General features: G+C 45.0%; 1 protein-coding gene across 1 annotated transcript in view; it reads right to left on the bottom strand.

The window, feature by feature from the left end:
• Positions 1-15,420, bottom strand: part of ENPP6 (ectonucleotide pyrophosphatase/phosphodiesterase 6) — a 163,365-nt gene extending 147,945 nt beyond the window's left edge. The window contains exon 1 of the mRNA XM_044681662.1: positions 15,145-15,420. Coding sequence (XP_044537597.1) covers positions 15,145-15,388 — 244 coding nt within the window. The 5' untranslated portion in view covers positions 15,389-15,420. The remainder of the gene's footprint in view (positions 1-15,144) is intronic.
• Positions 15,421-15,964: the final 544 nt, after the last annotated feature.

Raw genomic sequence — 15,964 nt, 5'->3', positions numbered from 1 at the left:
CAATCACTATACTAAGCACTAGTACGGTAATGGCAAACCTATGACACGTGTGTCAGTGCTGACACATGTAGCCATTTTCGATGACATGCAGCCACATACAGAGAAGTATGGGGCCACATGCCAAGGGTGAAACATTTGCTGTAGTGTAGTGTGGACACTCTGAGCCACTGTAGTTCTACCTATATTAATTTACCTATTTTGGTTTATTAAATACAGTTATATATTACAAATATACATTTTTGTTATTTGAACTATAAATACCGCAAAATTATGATTTTGTTTTTTCTCGAAGTGACACACCACCCGAGTTATGCTCGTTTTTTTGGCGAATTTTGACACACCAAGCTCAAAAGGTCACCTGTATGGGAGCACCTGGGTAGCTCAGTGGATTGAGAGCCAGGCCTAGAGACAGGAGGTCTCTGGTTCAAATCTGACCTCAGACACTTCCCAGCTGTGTGACCCTGGGCAAGTCACTTGAACCCTATTGCCTAGCCCTTACCACTCTTCTGCCTTGGAGCCAATACACAGTATTGACTCCATGATGGAAGGTAAGGGTTTTAAAAAAAGGGGGGGGGGGGAGGATTTCCCATCACTGTGCTAGTATCTCCTAGCTTCCAGTACAGATATCATTCTACCCCATTGAGTTGAATTAGAAAAGTAAAAGGCATCAGGTGGGTAAGAAGGCTTTGAGCCAATTGCCAGAGGCTCTGAACACAAAGTCAAGGACTTTATCCATCTAGCTATACACTGATCCTTTTTACCTACATCTGAACTTTCCATTCAGGGCGTTTGAGAGGTGGGGGTCCTGTGGCCTTCAGAGTCTCCACCCCTGCAGCTTGTCCCCAGAAGGCCAGCAACGTGGCTTTCTGAGTTGAGTCACCCAAAGGAACCAAGTCTAAACTCAGCAGAGACTTAAGGTCAGAGGCAGCTGCCAGAGCCTTGATGCAGTCAGCAACTCCACATGGTTTAATTTCCTTTTAAAGGCAGCCAGTTGGGATTGGTGTTTTATGTGTGCTTAAAAGAAGAGAAGGAATAAAACACAAATCAACCCTTGCCCCAGATCTCTCTCACTGTATTTCAGGTTCACCTCAACATCCAGTTAGCTCTTGTTTTATCGGCTTTGTGTTTTGAAGTGAGTTTCATGGATGTTTTTTTTTTTTAATTTAATCAGCTATTTCCAGATTTTGCACCCGCCTCTTCTGCTAGGACTTAACTCTCATCCTTTAAAGACTAAGGAAAACCAACCAATCTAGTAAATGAGTCTGATGATGTAGGCAACAATTTGCACCCCCACCTCTCTGCTAAAAGAATCATAGGCAGAATTAGAACACCCTTAAGTTCCTCTATTGCCTGCCACTTCACTTTATTACAGAGGAGGAAAAAGAGGCCTTAAGTGACCTGTCCAAGATAAAAGTATATGAGCAGTAAGAAACAGACTGCATTGAAGCTTGCCAAATCCTATTCTCCAGCACCAAACTTGGTTCTTACCACAACTCCAAATCTGGCTTGCATGAAATGTTTTCTACGTCTATTCTTCTGTTCAAAGTTCTCCTGTTTTTGCTTGCTGGATTTTGCATCAGGTCATTAAGTCTTCTCACATTTCTCTGAGTTTCTACACTTAACAGACGCCATCCCATTCGAATATCACCATCTAATCATCACCCATTCTCTAATCAACGGGTATCAACTCTGTCTCCGGTTCCAAAAAGTTATCCTTTGAACACTTTGGTACAAAGAAAGTTAGGATTTTCTTTATATGTATAGGTATATGGAATCAGGAAGACCTGAATTCAAATCTCACCTCAATCACTGTCTGACTCAGTTTCTTCATCTGTAAATTTTGAGTAAAATAATCACCTACCTCTCAAGATTGTGAGAATAAAATGAGAAAATAATTGTAAAGAGCTTAACACAATATCTCACACATAGTAAGCACTATATAAATGTTTGAAATTATTATTAATTAATACCTATCTCCCGGGGTTGAAGTGAGGATAAAATAATACATTAATTATAGTTATCATATATATTAATTATAAAGTTATAAAATTAGCACAGTGTCTGGCAGAGAGTAAGTGCTATAATAAACATTAGTTATCATTATTATTACTGTCGTCAGTGTCTGTCTCACAAGGTTATCAGGATTAAGTGAGATTTTCATTGTAAAGCACTTAGCACAGTGCCTAACACATCATAAGCGTTATATTCTTGTTCAGTCCTTTTCAGTCATGTCCAATTCTTCCTGACCCCATTTGGGGTTTTCTTGGCAAAGATACTGCAGTGGTTTGTCATTTCCTTCTCCGGCTCATTTTATAGAAGAAGAAACTAAGGCAAACAGGATGAAGTGATTTGCCCAGAGTCACAGAGCTAGTGCCTGAGGCTAGATTTGAACTCAGATCTTCCCAACTCCAGGCACAGTGCGCTGTCCATTGTACCACCTACCTGTTCCAAGCACTATATACATATTCGTTATCATTCTTATTATTAATAATTATTATTTATTATTATATATCTTGTTCTTATTTATTATTATAATTATTAATTATTATTGCCTGTCTCACCGGATTGCGAGGCTTGTAAAGCCCTTAGCACAGAGCTTGGCACATAGTAAGTGCTATATGAGTGTTAGCTGTTGTTATTACCGTTGCTGTTGTTGTATGCAGCTCCAAGGAGTAGAACAGGAAGCAGAGGGCCATAGGGGAAATAGTCATGTGAGGGCCTGACATGCTTTTGTTTGGCTCTGGCTTCTAAGCGGAGGGTGAATAAGGCCCCTATAATTAGAAGCTTGCTTTCCTTCCTTCCCTGCAGTCACCGGACACCCCTCAGAGCCTGGGTCACAGTCCCCAGCTCTCCCGTATAACCGCCCAAGGAAGGGAAGCCGCCTCTCCCTGAGCCTCTCACAGAAGCTCCAGCTCCAGCTGAGGGGGCTGCCAGCTCTTTGCTTCCATGGGATTTCCCCTTCAAGTCTCCATTCAAGCCCCTCCTTGGACACAAGACCTGTCTCGGACCCCCAGCGGCCGGTGTGCTCCCCCCAAGGCTCCTGAGCATCCACTGGTCCATACGTGCTTTCTCCATCACCTGTGTGTGACTCTTCCCATTAGAATGTCCGCTCCAGAAGGGCAGAGGTGGTTTACCATCCCCGGCTATGACCACCCTGCCTGGCACACAGAAGGCCCTTAATAAATGCTGGCCTGATTTGCCAAAGACTTTTTCTTGATACGGGATTAAAGTACTTTTCTGTGCCTTCTGTTGTTTTGTTTTGTTTTTACTTTGTTAAATTTCGGCAGAGTTTTAAGCAGCCCAGCTCACAAGGATGCAGAGCAGTAGACACACAGGAGATCGCTTCCTCATAGTTTTAGACCCCAAAAGGGACTCCAGTGTCATCTGGTCCAACTCCCTCATTTCATAGGTGAGGAAATTAAGGCCCAACTGGATTAAGTCATTTTGCCTACAGTGACACAGGGAGAAAGCGCAGAGGCAAGATTTCTCAGTGGCCAGATTTGCTCCCCAGTCCTGTGCCTCCAGAATCCACTGAGGCTCCACTTTGAAGAGTACCTGTGGCCAAGTTTGAACCCCAAGTTGCTTGCCTCAGGGACCCAGCAAGGGAGTGAAAATAGTCATGAGCCATTTCACATAGGGAGAAACTGAGATACTCCCCCTATTCCTGGCTGGAATCTTTTCAGAGAAAGAAGATCATCACTTGACTAAGTCAAGCAAAAACTTTTTTTCCTCCGGGGAAAAAAGCAGAGTCAGACACCAAGTATGTCGGCAATATTTCCTCCTCCAACATGTCTATGTTCCTGCTACTCTCCATAGTGTAGAGGCAGCAGTCAGGATCAGTAGATAGAATACCGGGCTTGAAGTCAGGAATACCTGAGTTCAGATCTACCCTCAGATACTTGCTTTCTGGGCAGCTCACTGCACCTCTGTTTGCCTCCGTTTTTTTCATCTGTAAATAGGGATAATAATAGTGACTACATGGGACAGCTAGGTGGCTCAGTGGTTTGAGAGTCAGGCCTGGAAATGGGAGGTCCGGGGTTAAATCTGGCCTTAAGTACTTTCTAGATGTGTGATCCTGGACAAGTCACTTAACCCTCACTGCCTAGCCTTGGAACTAATATCCAGTATTGATTCTGAGATGGAAGGTAAGGATTTTAATAATAATAATAATAATAATAATACCCACTTTTTAGGATTGTAAGGATAAATGAGATAATAATTGTAAAGTGGCATACATAGTAAGAGCTACATAAATTTTAGTTATTATTATATTACCCAGAGCAAGGGAAAGTTGCTTGACCTGTTTGCCTCAGTTTCCTCAACTGCAAAATGAAAATATATACAGCACATAGCTCATAGGGTTGTTGTAAGGATCAAATGAGATCATTTTTTCTTTATTTTTTTATACCCTCATCTTCCATCTTAGAATCAATACTGTATATTGGTTCCAAGGCAGAAGAGTGGTAAGGGCTAGGCAAAGGGGGTTAAGTGACTTGCCCAGGGTCACTCAACTAGGAAGTGTCTGAGGTCAAATTTGAACCCAGAACCCCCCATCTCCAGGCCTGGCTGTCAATATACTGAGCTACCCAGCTGACCCCAAATAAGATAATATTTGAACAAATGGCTTGGCACATAGTAGGGGATATAGAAACACTCCCTTTCCCATTAGTGTTGATAAAAGACTTTACTTGTACAGATGGATAACCTTTGGGACCTCAGAGTGTGAACAGTGCTACAATGTGATATAAAGGCTAGCTCAGACACTTAGCAGCTTCTCACTAGTCAAGATATAGATATATCTTCTATCTTAGTAGATAAGAGACTTGCTCAGACACTTAGTAGGTGTGTGACCATAATGGGCAAGTCATTTAGTGCCTCGTGCCTCAGTTTCTCTATCTGAAAAATGAGGCCCCTGAACTTGGCCATCCTTTCCTGCTCCCTATCTACTCTCCTCTGACTCTGCTATGGAAGAATTCAGAGCAGCATTCCTTTCAACAGGAAACTTGGCTTTGGATGCCCAAAAGAAGCTTCAACTAACCCAAAGTTGATTTACACGCTTATCTTCAGGAATGTCAGCAACATATTGGCAGTTACCTGTTGTTTGCAAGGTGCTCAGCAAAGACTTCACATTGTAACAGAGCTGGAAGGATTGCCAAGCACTCTGGCTGAGAAGGGACTTTACAGGGGATTGTGGCTCAGAGGGGTTCCACTCTGGAGGTCTAATAGCTCACGAGCATGAGCTGTATAGGAAATCCAGCCCTCTGGACTCCAAGCCCGAAGACCTCTCCATCAGCCCGGGCTGCCTCACCAAATAGAGGACTGGTGCTTTTACACCCTCATATTCCAGCTCAGATCCTACCACCTGGTGCTGATGGCTCTGGCCCCCCCAGGAGAGTAGGGTCTCCCCCATTCCCTGAACACTGCCAACACACATTGTTCCAGACAGATACTTCTTTTCAAGTACTTGTAGGCCTATCATGTGGAAGAGAGCTTAGGCTTTTTTGCTTCCCCCTGGATGGAAGACCCAGGAGCGATGGATGAAAAGGAGCAGAGGGAAGGAAAATATTCACTCCCAATCAGGAAAAAATCCGTACAAATCTGAGCTGTCCACAGTGGAATGGGCTGCTCTGGGAGCTAAGATGCCCTTTGAAGGAAGACTATTGAATTGACGTCATTTGTTAGAATCTCGGCCTTTGGGAAGGATGTCGGTGGGCATCTTGGACAACCCCCAACAGAACGAGATTCCTCATTACATGCCCCATAAGTGACCATCCAGCGTCACCTAAAGTTCTTAAGTAAAGTTGTTGCTCAGTTGTTTCAGGCATGTCCAACTCTTTAGGATGCCATTTTGGGGGTTTCCATGGCAAAAATACGGGAGTGGTTTGCCATTTCCTTCTCCAACTCATTTTTCGGATGAGGAAACTGAGACCAAAAGGGTTAAGTCACTTGCTCAGGGTCACACTTCTAGCAAATGTCTGGGGCCAGACTTAAACTTGGGAAGATGAGTCTTCCTTACTTCAGGCCTGGCACTCTATCCACTGTGCCACTTTTACTTTCATTAAAAGGGAACCCATTATCCCTGAGGCAGCTCTCCCCATTGAGATAAGAAGTCTTCCCTTAGGCTGAACCCAAACCTCACTCTCCCCAATTTCCACCTCCACTGCTGTCTGGGGCCAAAAGGAATCAGTTCATTTCTCAGTTTTTACTTAATCCTACCTGGAACCAGGTCTTCACACTTCTTCCTGGCCGCCATTTTCCATACCAGGCTAGCCATTTACAACCTTTGCTCTTTGGAATGTAAGCTCCTTGAAGGCATGACTGCCTTGCTTGTATTTGTATCTCCACTGCTTAGTGCAGCGTCTGGGACATAGAAAGAGTTTATCCGTGCTTTATCAGTCTATCTGTCTACCCATCTATCTTTGCAGGATGTCCCAAAAGTTTTAGTCCAGTTGTAAGCTTTAATAACTTCCGAAGTGTAGACATGACAAATTTATAAAAATGTTTGAAAGGTGAATTATTTAAAATTATAAAAAATTGCATGTTCAGTATTAATATTCAACATAAACATAGTATTCCTCACTCTATTCCAGTTTTGAGCTCGTACAAACTTTTCTTCAGTGACTTGAAAGGATTGCATTGTAATCCTAGCCTTGTTGTGATTGTTGAGTCATTTCCGTTGTCTGACTCTTTGTGAACCTATTTGGGTTTCTTTTTGGCAAAATGCTGAAGTGGTTGCCATTTCCTTGTCCTATTCATTTTTCAGATGAGGAAACTGAGGCAAACAGGCTTAGGTGATCTGCTCAGGGTCACATAAGCACTAAGTATCTGAGGTCAGATTTGAATTCTGGTCTTCCTCACTCCAAGCCTTGTGCTCTATCCTCTGATCCACCTAACTGCCTTAATCCTTAAGATCATTTGGGAAAAAAAAAACCCAAAGATCATCCAAAGAGTGAGGTTTTGATGCATGCATAATGTGACTGCACAAGAAGTATCCAAGGGAAATAGATCATCAGGTGGGCAAAGGTAGCCAAATAATAAACCCTTCTCTACCCATCCATACAGCAGAAAAAGGGTTCTCCAGAAAATTAAATTAAAATTGACAACTCATTTTTCAGATTTCACAAAACTAAGTCTAAAAGAAATAAAAATAATCTTTCAAATGAGGCTGGTTTGCTTTTTTGTCCAACTGTAGTACCTAAGAGGCAGGTAGGTGGCTCAGTGGATTGAGAGCCAGGCCTGGACATGGGAGGCCGTGGATTCTGACCTCAGACACTTTCTAGCTGTGTGACCTTGGGCAAGTCCTTTAACTCTAGTTGCCCAGTCTTTACAGTTCCTCTGCCTTGGAACCAATACTTAGTATCAATTCTAGGACAGAAATTAAGGGTTTATTTTTAAAACGAAAAGCAAAAATAATAAATGACTGCAGTACTTCTATTTCTGAAGTTATTAAAACTGAAAACTGCAATAAAACTTTGGACACAACCAGTGGTCCTAGGTAAGATTTTTATTTCTCTGTGCCTCAGTTTCCCCATCTATAAAATGTGGAAGTTGGTCTAGTAGCATTTGAGATCTCGTGGTTCTAGAGTTATTATTAAGTGCCCCTTTACATGTGGCTGAAAGAGAGGCTATGGACCTGGCGCCCATATGTAACTAGGGAATAGCCAGCTGGCTCTTGTATGTGATTCTTCACCTCTTCCTTTAAGTCGATGGTGAGTAATTTAGCCGCTATGGGTGCCCCACTTCCCCACTGGGGAAGAGCACAACTTGGTAGCTGGCCTCTGACCCTAGCTGTTGGCTGATTCATCCCTTCTACCTACTCGTTGATGACTCTTCCCAGGTTCAGTGTCACCCATCCAGACCTTCTGGGAGCCAGGGAGTACCTTTCCCTGGCCCATAGCCCAGTGAGGCATTGGAAAAAGATTAATGGAGCTCCCACATGATCCCGCCTCAGATCCTGGAGGACAGCTCACATCTCCTCAGCGGCTTCTCTTCTCTTGCTTTAACACCCCCACGTCCTTCCGCTGATCCCTGTAGCATTTCCAGGGCACGCCACTGCTCTGGTCGCTCTCCTCTGCATAGGCACCACATTGTCATTGTTCTTCCTAAAATGCAGCGCCCTGAACTGGACCTGACCACATGGCTTCATGTCAGCAGATAGAATGCTGGGCTTAGAGTCAGGAAGGATCCACTTCCTCCGCTCGAGTCTAGCCTCAGACATTTACTAGAAGTGGGGCCCTGGGAGCAAGGCGCTTAACCCTGCTTGCCTCAGTTTCCTCATCTGTAAAATGAGCTGGAGAAGGAAATGGCCAACCACTGTGCAGGATCTCTGCCATGAAAACTCCAAATGGGGTCACAAAGAGTTGACTGGGAATGAAACAATCAACAAAAACACCAAAGCAATAAATATTCATCCCTAAGTTCACTCACTTCCCTACTGGCTCTGTCCTTTGAGTGATCCGATGATGTCAGGTTCTGGGACACATCAGCACCCTCCCCACTACCACCAAAGGACTGACCACTGCACTGAAGCACCTCCACCTACTCCTCAGTTGCGTCCCTTAGGCAGCATTGGCTGAGACCATTTGCATTTCCTCCTTTCAGAGTGAGTACCACTTTCCAACCCTTGATCCCTGGAGAAGTGTCAGTGGGCAGCTTCCTGCTTGCCAAACCTCTTTGTAGTTGGAAGGCCTGATGAGGAACTCTTTGTGCATTTCTCTCAACTCATTTCTACCACTTAGCAATTCTCAGTCATGCTGTCACTCCAGGCACTACCACTATGTGGTGCCCTGGAAAGAGCTTTGGAGTCAAAGGGCCTTAGTTCAAATCCTACCTCTGATCCTTATTATGAGTGGTCCCAAGTAAAATTTTTATTTCTCTGTTCCTCGATTTCCCCATCTGTAAAATATGGAGGTTGGTCTAAGTAGCATTTAAGTTCTCATTGTTCTAGAGTTATTATTAAGTTCCCCTTCACATGTGGCTGAAAGAGAGGCTATGGACCTAGCACCCATATGTAACTGGGGAATAGCCCCAGTCAAGAACTTATTAAAGGGGGGCAGTGGGGATTGAGAGGCAGGTCCAGAGTCCTAGGTTCAAATCTGGCCTCAGACACTTCTTAGCTGTGTGACCCTAGATAAGTCACTTAACTTCCATTGCCTACCCTTACCGCTCTTCTGCTCTTCAAACCAATACACTGTACTGGTTTGAAGATGGAAGGTAAGGGTTAAAAATAATAATAATAATAATAATGACTGAATTCACTAGGAGCAGCTAGATAAAGCACCAGAGTTGGAGTTGGGAATTACTGGGTCCAAATCTAGCCTCAGACACTTCCCAGCTGTGTGAACCTGGGCAAGTCACTTAACCCCCATTGCCTAGCTCTTACCACTCTTCTGCCTTAGAACCAATACTGAATATTGATTTTAAGACAGAAAATAAGAGTTAAAAAAAAGAAAGAACTTCTTAAAGTAATTTCCCATCGTTCCTCCTTTGAGTTCTTTCCCTCTCCAGAAATTCAATCTGCATTTCTGAGTAGCCGGTGCTCACAGTTTCCACAAACAAGTGCCCTGCCTAATTCTCTACCATCTTTTTGCCCCTCTGATTCCACCCTCCTATCTGCATCCTTAAGTATATATCTATGCTTGAGACAGAGGTATGAGGACCACAGAAGACCACGCAAGAAAGAGAAACCACAGGACAGAGAACTGGGGGTATTCAAAGTACAGATGGGCCACTGAGGTAGCGTAGTGGCCAGAGTGCCATGCCCACAGTTAGGAAGATCTAAGTTCAAATCTGACCTCGGACATTAATTGGGAGACCTTGGGCAAGTCATTTATCCCTGTTTGCCTCAATTTCCCAATCTATAAAATGAGCTGGAGAAGAAAATGGCAAACCACTCGGGTATCTCTGCCAAGAAAACCCTAAATGGGGCCCCAAAGAGTAAGGGTTGATTAAAAATAACTAAGCAACAAAAACAAAGTAAGTGGGGCAGCCACATCTGGGCACAACAGCTGGGGCTGACATCCTAGGGAAGTTCCAGAAGCTTATCTAGATGTGAGTAAAGATCTACTATAACCCTCGCCCTTCATCTCAGGAACTTACAATCAAATGGGGGACAAGGGGGGAGAGACACAATTTTAGATACCAGGTGTGGGAGGACGATAAAAGGAATAGAGAAAAGAAAAAGAATCTATGATTGCAACATCTCACCTTCCAAGGGCACCTAAGTGGCTCAGTGGATCGAGCACCAGCTTGGAGTCGGGGAGTCCTGGGTTCAAATGTGACCACAAACACATCCTAGCTGTGTGACCCTGGGCAAGTCACTTAACCCCCTTTGCCTAGCCCTTATTACTCTTCTGCCTCAGAATCAATTCTTAGTATTGAGTCTGAGACAGAAGATAAGGGGTTTTCTGAAAAATGGCTGGAGCCAGAAGATAGAGTGTCTAGTGTTAGGAGCACAGTATCACTGAATGGTAACCTCTCTTAACCCTCTCAGTCCTGTCAAGTAAGTACTAGAGTTATTCTCCCCATTTTACAGAGGACAAGACTGAGAATCAAAAAGGTGAAATGGCTTGCCAATGGCCACATACCCCACCAGTGTCAGAGGCAGGATCTGACTCCAAATCCAGCTGGCATCAACATAGTGCTTTAAGTTTTGCAGAGATCTTTACAAATACTAACTCATTTTATCCTCACGACAGCCCAGAGAGTTTTCTTTAGTCGTTTCAGTCAAATCTGAGTCTTTGTAACCTCATTAGGGGTTTTCTACATTGGAGTGGTTTGCCACTTCCTTCATCAGCTCATCTTACAATTGAGGAAGCTGAGGCAAACGGGGTTAAGTGATTCACCCAGGGTCACCCAGCCAGTAAGTGTCTGAGGCTGGATTTAAATCCAAGTGTTCCTGCCTCCAGGCCCACCTACCTACCCAGGCTAGAGAAACAGATGGTATTATTATCCCCATTTTATAGATGAGGAAACTGAGTCAGAAAGAGATTAAATGTCTTGCCTAAAGGCCCACATCTAGACTTTGAAGTCAGTCTCTATGATGCCTCTATGATGATGCATAGTACAACCCCCCCTCTTTTAACAGATCAGGAAACCGAGGCCCAAAGAGTTTTAGTCATTTTTACCCAGTCACAAAGCTAATTAGTGTAAAAGCCATGGTAAAATTCTAGGTCTTCTGGCTCACAGCCCAATCCACTTTTCCCCATGGCGCATCGCCTCCCTAAGGATTTGTAAAGAGAGAATGAGCAGCAAAGACTTGTAATGATAGTCTTCTTGGGATCATTTGGCGAGTCACCTGGGGCACATTCTCTCTGGCTAAGGGCTGGGAGCCTGCCCTAAAGTGCAATCTTATTTGGCACCTAAAGGGAGTCTGGAGCAAGTCTTTCATTGGTTCCTAAAAAGGTCCAACAAATGTTCAAACCTCATGATCTAGCACCATTCCCCAGTGAGTTTTTTTTTTCCTTTTGTGGGGGGACAAACTGAGTCTTTTAAGATTTCAGATGGGGGCAGCTGGATAGCTCAGTAGATTGAGAGGAAGACCTAGAGATGGGAGGTCCTAGTTTCAAATCTGACCTCAGACACTTCCCAGCTGTGTGACCCTGGGCAAGTCACTTCACCCCCATTGCCCACCCTTACCACTCTTCCACCAAGGAACTAATACACAGAAGTTAAGGGTTTAAAAAAAAAGGTTTCCATGACAGAAAACAGAGCCAAGATTTAAGGGAAATGGTATCAATTCAGCCATGGCTGGCCCCGGGGGCCACTATCTGTCAAAGAGGAATGCTCAGGGGCCACACTTGACATCAGGAGATCCTAGGTTCAAATCTGACCTCAGATAATTTCTATGTGACCCTGGAAAAGTCACTTAACCCTCATTGCCTAGCCCTCACCTCTCTTCTGCCTTGAAACCAATGTACAATATTGATTCTAAGATGGAAAGTAAGGGTTTAAAAACAAAAACAAAAAAAGAGTAATGCTCACTTGGTGAGCTGGCATCACCCCAGCTAAGTTTGGTCCATATGAAGGAGAGGCGGTAGGCACAAAGGGTTTTAAATCTAAATATGGGCAGGTCTAGGGTTGGAAGGGTCCAATCTTTTTATTTCACAGATGAGCTCCTCTAACGAGAAAGAGCATGGCAGAGAGAAGAAATGACAGTGCTTAGAACCAAGAAGACGCAGGTCCAGACCCTGCCTCAGACACTAGCTCTATCATCCTAGCCCAATCATGTTATAGCCCGGTGCCTCAGTTTCCTTATCTGTAAAATGAGGGGGGCATTGGCCTAGATGGTGTCAGAAGCCCCTTCTAGCCGTGGATTCTATGATCCTGTGGCTCTAGAGACAGTGTTCTTCCCTTTAGCATTTGTGTCTAGCACCGGTGGGGAGGAAAGTAGGGAAGGAGAATTGTGGCCAAAGTGTCCTTTCAGTCAGGCACTCCTGTGGGATGGGCTGCAGCGCAGACCCCCGGGGATCCCTCTCGGTAGCCATAACCAGGCTTCTCTCTGTTTTCTGGGCTATTATGGTGTTTGCTTTTGTGGCTTAAGCTCAGTTTGGAAGTTGGAGAGAAATCTACATCCGACTTTCAGGGAAACTAGACAGTCTACCCATCCAAAGCTCTGAAGCAGGCCATGCCAAGCAGGACTGTCCCTGGGTGACAGAGGGGCTTTGTATGGCTCCCTGCTCCTGCCAACTTCAGGAACGTGGGCCTGGCAAACAAAGGATAATGTCACAGACTTGGTTTCTTTGTGGGGCTTTTTGCCTTAATGCTTCTTTATCTCTTTAGTGGGGGCCCCCACACTCAAATGGGGTTTGTTTAGTTTTCATTCAGATTAAGAGCCCTGCACGTGGCCACATGGGAGGCTTTCTCTCCAGGCTGGGCACCGAATGCCCGCCGAGAGAAGGGTGGGGGTATGTTGTTTTTTGTGAAACTCTCTGGGCAGAGAACTGAGACCAGGCTTGTGCCCACACATACAGCAGTCGCTGTTGGCCCCTGAAAAACTGGTGAATGGGCTTTGATGCAAGGTATTGTGTCGGCTTATGAACGTGCCAATTGATTGCATTTAAGGAAAAGAGGAGAGTCTTGTTAGCGTGTTTATCTGAGAGACCTCATTTGTTAGGAGGGAGGAAAAGTGCGTCAGCAAGTCAAGGAATCACTGCCCTTAAAGGAATCCCTTCCCTTCTGGTTTTCCACAAAAGCTTTGCTCTCCACACTACCCTGCTCAAAGACAGACACGTAGCTGTAAAGCATTTTAGTGTCCATCTCATCCCCCCTTTTACATATGAGGAAACTGAGGCTCTTATTATATGTGGTCAGAGAACAGAAATATGAACCTGTACAGGTCCACAGCCTCAACTGCCCTGCCCTGACTCTGGGCAAACCTTTGAGAAGCAAACTTGGATAGTGGTTAGAGTACTAGACCCAATTGGAGTCAGGAAGACTTGGGTTTGAATACTGCCTCAGATACTTATTAGCTATGTGACCCTGGACAAGTCACTTAAACCACTCATCCGATTTCCTCATCCATAAAATGGGAATGTTAAAGCACCTCTCATCAAATGAAATAATAAAATCCAGCTAGGCATCTTAGGGCATTGAACGCCTGACCTGGATTTAGGAAGATCTGAATTTGGAGAAAGCATATGTTCACAAGCCTTAAAGCTTTATATACATTCTAGCTATCATCCTTATTATTATATGCAAAAATTGTTTTGCATCCTTAAAGAGCTTCTTTAGCTATTAGCTATCATTAGAGGCAGCTGGATTAGAATCAGGATTTCAAATCAGTCTCATAGTTGTGTGACCTTGGGCAAGCCACTTAACTTCTGCCTCTGTTTTCCCATGTGTAAAATGGGGATAATAACACTTACCTTGCAGGGATGTTGTGAGTATCGAATGAGATAAAATTTGTAAAAAGTGCTTAGCCCAGTGGTTGGTATGTAGAACATAGATGATGGGGAAATGCTTATTCCCTTCCTTCCTCCCTCTCTCCTGTGGGACCCTCCTGAGTAAGCCACTTTTACCTCCCTGTGCCTCAGTTTCCTCATATTCAAAATGGGGTAGGAGGAAAGGGATCAAACTTAACAATCTCTGGATGGAAGGCCCCTTCCATCTCGAAATCTATGATCCCGTCAGCATCAACCAATATTCCTGAGCACCTAAGAGTGGTCACTGCTCCTCTGAGGGGAACTCTAAGACAGGTGAGAGCTCCCTTGCATCCATCAGTCAGTCACTCAATCGGCACCCTTCATTGACTTCCCACCGTGCTCAAACCCTGACGAAGGCACCAGTTTCTCCGTCAGACATTGTTCTTTCAGGAATCTCTATGCATGGTGGGCAATGGGGGAGTGTGGATTATGATCCAAATTCTGAAAACCATTTAACCCCTACAAAAATTGTAACAAAGGCCGCCAGAAGCCCCGGAGAAGCCCAGACCCTAATCCCAGAATGCCTCCACTTCTAACACCCAGAGAAAAGATCCCACGGAATGCTGCTCAGCCAGCGGTCAGGAAATGTCCTGGTCTCACCCTACAGGCAGCTTCTCCAAACAGATCAGTGTTCCCATATGGGGGCATCCTTTGCTTATTTCAGGGTCAGGTAATGGCAAAAACAGAAATCGGATTTACACGATGCTTTGTCTCTATATCTTCCTCAGCCCAGAGATAAAAGGATTCAAGACTGTTAGGCAAAAATTCTCCAATAGTTATCCAAGTTTCTGCCATCTAAGGAGTCCTGGGTCTCTCCTCCTCTCGCTGCAAATGGAGACTGTGTCAGAACAGCAAGCAATCGGCTCCAACTGGGCTTGGAGGAATTCTAAATTAAGCATCATCCATTGGACCAGTTTTCCAATTTAGACCATCCTAAGAGGAAGGACCTTCCTTGTGAAAAGTCCCAGCAAGCCTGCTGATTATAACCAACTCTCACGGGCCCTTTCCTGCGGGTTGTAATTCAAAGGGAACCCCAAGATCTCAGGTAGAAGGCAGCCTCACCAGGGCGGGGAAGAACCCCCAGCTAAGTCCGCCCGGCCACCCCTGGAAGAGCAGAACAAAGATGAGGAGGGACTTGAGAAGCAGACTCCAGAAAGGATGGCTAGCACTGTGAGGGTCTAAGGCAAGCCCTCCCTGACCAAGGAGAGGGGCCGGTACTCACCTGTCATTAGGGAGTAATAGTTAGGGTAGGAAAGGCTGGGAAAGTCCGGGGTCAAGTAGTCTACTTTCACGCCCTGGCGCACGATCTCCTTGAACCCACGCAAGGATTCCAGAACTTCATCGCTGATGTAGTCATGGCGAAAGCCATCCAGCAAAAGCACCAGGAGTTTCCTCTGGGGGACCGTGGTCGGGCTGCCCAGGTAGAAGGCCAGAAAGAGGAAGAGGGCCAAGAGTTTGGTTGCCATGTTGTCACAAGGCTGGCCCAGGGTCCAGCCAGGGCTGCCTGTTCCTTTGCACTGTCTGTGGATGGAGAATCCCCAAGCTATTCTCTCTTCTAGGGGCTGGACCTTTCCCTGCTGTCCTATCTGAGCCAATTTCACTTCCAGCATTTAAAGGTACAGCACTCCCCTTATTTCAGAGAAGAAGAAGAGTGAATGAATGAAAGCAAGAAGCTGCTCATACTCAGCCTTGGGTGGGGAGTTCCTGGGCTCCCTTTGGAAGGAGAACAAGGAATGTCCCAGCAAGCCCTGCAGCTCACACTAGGAGCAGATGGCCAGCTCTGCCGCTTTCAACACCACCCGAGAAAGGACTGAAGGAGTGATAAGGCAAGAAGAGGTCAGCCCACCCCAGCTGGGGCCAAGCACCACAAAAATGGGATTCTTCTCCTGAGGGGTCCCCAGCACCTGGAATTTGGATTCTCCTGAATTCACACCCTCTTGTAAAGGTTTAATTAAGTACATGTTGCTTTGGGTCAGATTTTTATCCTTCAGCTTGTTTATACAAACGCTGGGAAGTCCAAATACAATGGGGGGAACGTGGTA

The sequence above is a fragment of the Gracilinanus agilis genome, chromosome 6, assembly GCF_016433145.1.
Source record: "Gracilinanus agilis isolate LMUSP501 chromosome 6, AgileGrace, whole genome shotgun sequence".
In the NCBI taxonomy this organism is placed as follows: Eukaryota; Metazoa; Chordata; class Mammalia; order Didelphimorphia; family Didelphidae; genus Gracilinanus; species Gracilinanus agilis.
Note: the sequence above shows the minus strand (reverse complement) of the source record. Positions and strands in the feature narration are given on the sequence as shown.